The sequence below is a fragment of the Penaeus vannamei genome, chromosome 4, assembly GCF_042767895.1.
Source record: "Penaeus vannamei isolate JL-2024 chromosome 4, ASM4276789v1, whole genome shotgun sequence".
Classification (NCBI taxonomy): domain Eukaryota; kingdom Metazoa; phylum Arthropoda; class Malacostraca; order Decapoda; family Penaeidae; genus Penaeus; species Penaeus vannamei.
Window position 1 is genome coordinate 52,249,572 of NC_091552.1, and position 5,000 is coordinate 52,254,571.

The 5,000-nt window shown below is 44.8% G+C and overlaps 1 protein-coding gene across 1 annotated transcript in view; it reads left to right on the forward strand.

The window, feature by feature from the left end:
• Positions 1 to 4,281, forward strand: part of LOC113822124 (bestrophin-4-like) — an 83,440-nt gene extending 79,159 nt beyond the window's left edge. Inside the window, exons 14-15 of the mRNA XM_070121225.1 lie at positions 3,129 to 3,210; positions 3,701 to 4,281. Of these exons, the coding sequence (XP_069977326.1) occupies positions 3,129 to 3,210; positions 3,701 to 3,740 (122 nt within the window). The 3' untranslated portion in view covers positions 3,741 to 4,281. The remainder of the gene's footprint in view (positions 1 to 3,128; positions 3,211 to 3,700) is intronic.
• The last annotated feature ends 719 nt before the right edge of the window (positions 4,282 to 5,000 follow it).

The following is a 5,000-nucleotide window of genomic DNA, read 5'->3' on the forward strand; positions in this document are numbered from 1 at the left end:
TTTTCAGTTTTGTTCTTTCCAATGTTTTTTTTCTTATTATTATTACTTTTTTATTTATTATCATTTATGTGCTTTCCCCTTCAAAAGTATATTTTGTGATTTTTTTTTTTTTTATTGAGTTTATATGTATTAAGTTCCGATACATTAAGTTAATATACACTAAGGCCAAGTTTCTGCCTCGTTGAGTGTAAATTAGAGGTCACGTTCATTCTCAACTTGAGTGGGATTTTCTCTTCTAACTTGACCCAAGCTCCTTCTTTCCAATTTCTCGAGACTTTCTTTACTTTCAGTCTAACAGTCTTCTTCGTCTCTCCTTCTTCAGCAAAAGTCACTCCAAGATAATTGGACTCATTATGTCGCTCGAGTCTAGTACAATCAGGTGACTGTTTGTTGATATCTTCTTTGATAAGCAGTTTTTCCTTTCTGCTTATCACTACCTCCTATCTTTCGTCCATCCTTTTCTCAGTCCTCCCCTTTTCCCAGCTTTTATTCCCGAGTATCTCCTGCCTTTTTGTTGATATCTTCTTTGATAAGCAGTTTTTCCTTTCTGCTTATCACTACCTCCTATCTTTCGTCCATCCTTTTCTCAGTCCTCCCCTTTTCCCAGCTTTTATTCCCGAGTATCTCCTGACTGTTTGTTGATATCTTCTTTAAGCAGTATTTCCTTTCTGCTTATCATTACCTCCTATCTTTCGTCCATCCTTTTCTCAGTCCTCCCCTTTTCCCAGCTTTTCTTCCCGAGTATCTCCTGCCTTTTTGTTGATATCTTCTTTAAGCCGTATTTCCTTTCTGCTTATCACTACCTCCTATCTTTCGTCCATCCTTTTCTCAGTCCTCCCCTTTTCCCAGCTTTTATTCCCGAGTATCTCCTGCCTTTTTGTTAATATCTTCTTTAAGCCGTATTTCCTTTCTGCTCATCATTACCTCCTATCTTTCGTCCATCCTTTTCTCAGTCCTCCCCTTTTCCCAGCTTTTCTTCCCGAGTATCTCCTGCCTGTTTGTTGATATCTTCTTTAAGCAGTATTTCCTTTCTGCTTATCATTACCTCCCATCTTTCGTCCATCCTTTTCTCAGTCCTCCCCTTTTCCCAGCTTTTATTCCCGAGTATCTCCTGACTGTTTGTTGATATCTTCTTTAAGCAGTATTTCCTTTCTGCTTATCATTACCTCCCATCTTTCGTCCATCCTTTTCTCAGTCCTCCCCTTTTCCCAGCTTTTATTCCCGAGTATCTTCTCTGCAATGGCTCGGGCGTTTCTCCCATAGGATTGCAAGATCGTCTGCAAACTACACCTCCCACACTTCGTCTATTCCCCCTTCTCGTGGCTTCGTGGCGAGAGCATCTAAAACAATCTAAAACGGAAAGGGACCTAAAACCGAGCCCCGGTGTAGCCCAGTGTCTGCTAGAGAATGTTCTGTGGCTTGTCAACTTTGTCCTTTACGCTCATTTTGTGGTCACGTATCATGGCTCCTATGATACGTGCAAGGTGTCTTGGGGCTCCTTTCCCTGGCGTAGCTCAACGTCTGCTAGAAAGGGTTCTGTGTTTGTAAATGTTTTCCTTATCACTGTATTTTTTGTGTTTGTACATAGCTCTTATATTATGTATTAGGGTTTCCTGGTACGCCTTTGTTTTCTATAGCACCAGTACCTACGAATGGTAGTGTCTCTGGGTACCCTGTTATACGCCTTTTTTCCAGATCCCCGAAACAAAAATACAATTTCTGTTGCTCTTTATGAATTTTTTCTCGAATTTGTTGCATGGTAATGAGTCCATCAATACTGTTCCCTCCGGACATGAAGCCAAACTAATATTCATAAATGGTTACCAACTTTCTTAGTCTCGTCTATTGTTCTCTACTTTTCTTCCTTCGTAATTATCGCACTTATGTCTCCCGTTCTGTACTGTCAACATATCGCTTTATTCCAATTATTTGGTATTTCTTGTGTGTTCTAATTCACCCAACCAACAGCCATGTCCAGGGGATTCCAACGTTGCTGTTATTCTAATTGCTATTCCTCGGTCCCTCTTCCCTTTTTCCTTCCCTCCTTTCCTCTCTCCCTCTCTTCCTTACCTTTCTTTCTTCCTTCCTTCCATCCTCCCACCCACCTCCTCTCCCTTCCTTCCTTCCTTCGCTCCTTCCTTCCACCCACCTCCTCTCCTTTCCTTCCTTCCTTCCTTCCTTCCTCCCTTCCTACCTCCCACCTCCTCTCCCTTCCTTCCTTCCTTCGTTCCTTCCTTCCACCCACCTCCTCTCCTTTCCTTCCTTCCTTCCTTCCATCCTCCCACCCACCTCCTCTCCCTTCCTTCCTTCCTTCCTACCTCCCACCTCCTCTCCCTCTCTTCCTTACCTTTCTTTCTTCCTTCCTTCCACCCTCCCACCCACCTCCTCTCCCTTCCTTCCTTCCTTCGTTCCTTCCTTCCACCCATCTCTCCTTTCCTTCCTTCCTTCCTTCCTTCCTCCCACCCACCTCCTCTCCCTTCCTTCCTTCCATCCTCCCACCCACCTCCTCTCCCTTCCTTCCTTCCTTCATTCCTTCCTTCCTTCCTTCCTTCCTTCCTTCCTCCTCTCCCTTCCTTCCTTCATTCCTTCCTTCCTTCCACCCACCTCCTCTCCCTTCCTTCCTTCCTTCCTTCCTTCCTTCGTTCCTTCCTTCCACCCACCTCCTCTCCCTTCCTTCCTTCCATCCTACCTCCCACCTCCTCTCCCTTCCTTCCTTCCTTCCATCCTCCCCCCCCCCTCCCCGCCTTCTCCCACCCCTAACATTATTAATGGGGAAGGCTAGATCAGTAGCAGCTCGAGGAGGTGTCATGGCGTCTGATTCAATTTTTTGGGAAAAAAAGCACGTGGGGTTTATTTTGATGACGTCACAAAGTTACCGATGCTTTGTGAATATGGTCGATAAATTTTAGTCTTTTCAACTTTCAAAAAAAAAAGATGGAAAATAATGATTTTAACGGTTCTATTTTCACCGAACAATCATCAAAACAGCCGCCATGACACCTCCTCGAGTTGCTACCGATCTAGCCTTCCCGTGTCATGAATACCCGAAAAAAAAAATAATGCTGATAAAAAATGAACTCACAACCCCCTCCCCCCCCCCCCTCTTCCCCCTCCCCCCTCTCCGACAGAACCTTCGGGAAGCAGCAGCGTGTCGGGTCGGTCGGGAACGAGGCGGCAGTCGGGCAATCGCCGGAGCCTTCCCGCGTTCAGGTAAGGCGTGCGTGCGTGTGGGTGGGGGGGGGGGGAGAGAGGGGGGGAGGGAGGGAGGGAGGGAGAGGCAGAGAGAATGAGAGCGAGCGAGAGAGAAGACAAATAAAGAGAGAGAGAGAGTGAGTGATTGAGAGAGAGAGAGAGAGAAAGAAAGAGAGAGAGAGAGAGAGATAGAGGCAGAGAGTGAGAGTGAGAGCGAGAGAGAAGACAAATGAAGAGAGAGAGAGAGTGAGTGAGAGAGAGAGAGAGAGAGAGAGAGAGACAGAGTGAGAGTGAGAGTGAGAGTGAGAGCGAGCGTGAGAGAAGACAGATAAAGAGGGCGAAAAGAGAGAGAGAGAAAGAATGAAAGCGAGCGAGAGAATGAGAGTGAAAGACAGACAGACAGAAAATTAAAGCGAGCGAAGGGGAGAGAAAGAGAAAGGTGTCGAATATTCTGCACATTTCCTTTTAATTCCAAACGTTCTTCAATTATCTCCATCTCTCCAATCAGGTACAGCCGAGTGTCCGATGAGGATGACACCAAGCGATGACGTCACACTCAAACTCCGTCAGCTGATTAAGAAAAACAAAAGAAAATCGCTGGATGTCGCGAGTGACCGTTACTGGGTTATTAACGTACAAACAGTTTGAATATTTGAATAATCTGATTTTTTTTCTTTGTACTAGTTCGTCATGGAAATAGTAGTAGAAGTACAAGTAGATACACTCAATGCGCACTTAGAATAGAGATTAGATTTGTGCACGAAGCTTCAGATAAAGTGACAGGTATTATTATATAGATTTACTAACAATGCTTTTTTTATATAGTAGTTTTCACTTTTAAGAAAGAAACAGAACCTATTTTTTTCAGTTTTGTAAAACGCGCGCATGCGCACACTCACACACACATGTGTATATATAATGCATTTTTTTTTTCTACAATACCGAATTATATACCCTCACCTTTCACCTTTCAGCCATTTTCCATCATAAAAATTTAATATCGCCTCATTAACGACATTCATCACTCAGAAAGTTTGATGAATTTAATTATTTTTGCTATTCAGATGAAACAATAAAATTTGTATTTGTTGTGTGTTTCTTTGTAACCTTTTGTGGCGAACAGATGTAAGAAATGCAGGGGTTAATAGTGATGAATAATGATAATTATCAGTAGAAAATGAAATACAAGTCCTCTATTAAAATTGATATCCCTTAAACTTCGAAATAAAAGGTTTTATTTTTCATATCCAACATGATCTAATGTTCTCTAATGGGAGGCTCGGGGGGAGGTGGGCCTTGCCAGTCCTCCTTCCCTCAGATAAACCCATCGGCAACGTCACTTATAAATGGAAATGCTGGGGAGAGGGGAAATGCCCCTCCCACTCAGCAAGTGAGGCAGACTGTGGGCCCCGTTGGGAGGGTAACTGCTGGGGTGCAGGATGGGAACAGGAGCTACTCATCCCGCCTGCGTTCCGGCACCTGCCGACCTAGTGTGAAGCCCAAGGGAACCCCACAGGTGGATATTGGGTCACGCAGTCTGCCACCCCATTTTATATGGAGCAGCATCAGTGGGGTTGGCAGAGGTGGCATCCGTCCGGAGTGACTGCCTAAGGTTAAACCTCAGGCGGGATGTCAGGTTGGGGGCCTCTTTGCATCAGGATGATCGGTTGCCACTACTGTTGAGAGAACTGGGATGGCTGAGGGTAGAGGTGGCTGCTCTCTCGGAGGTGAGAAAACCTGGTCGTTAAACCTACTAGTCGGGCCACAGCGATGGTCGTCTTTGGGGAAAAGCCATAGCCATCTCCAGC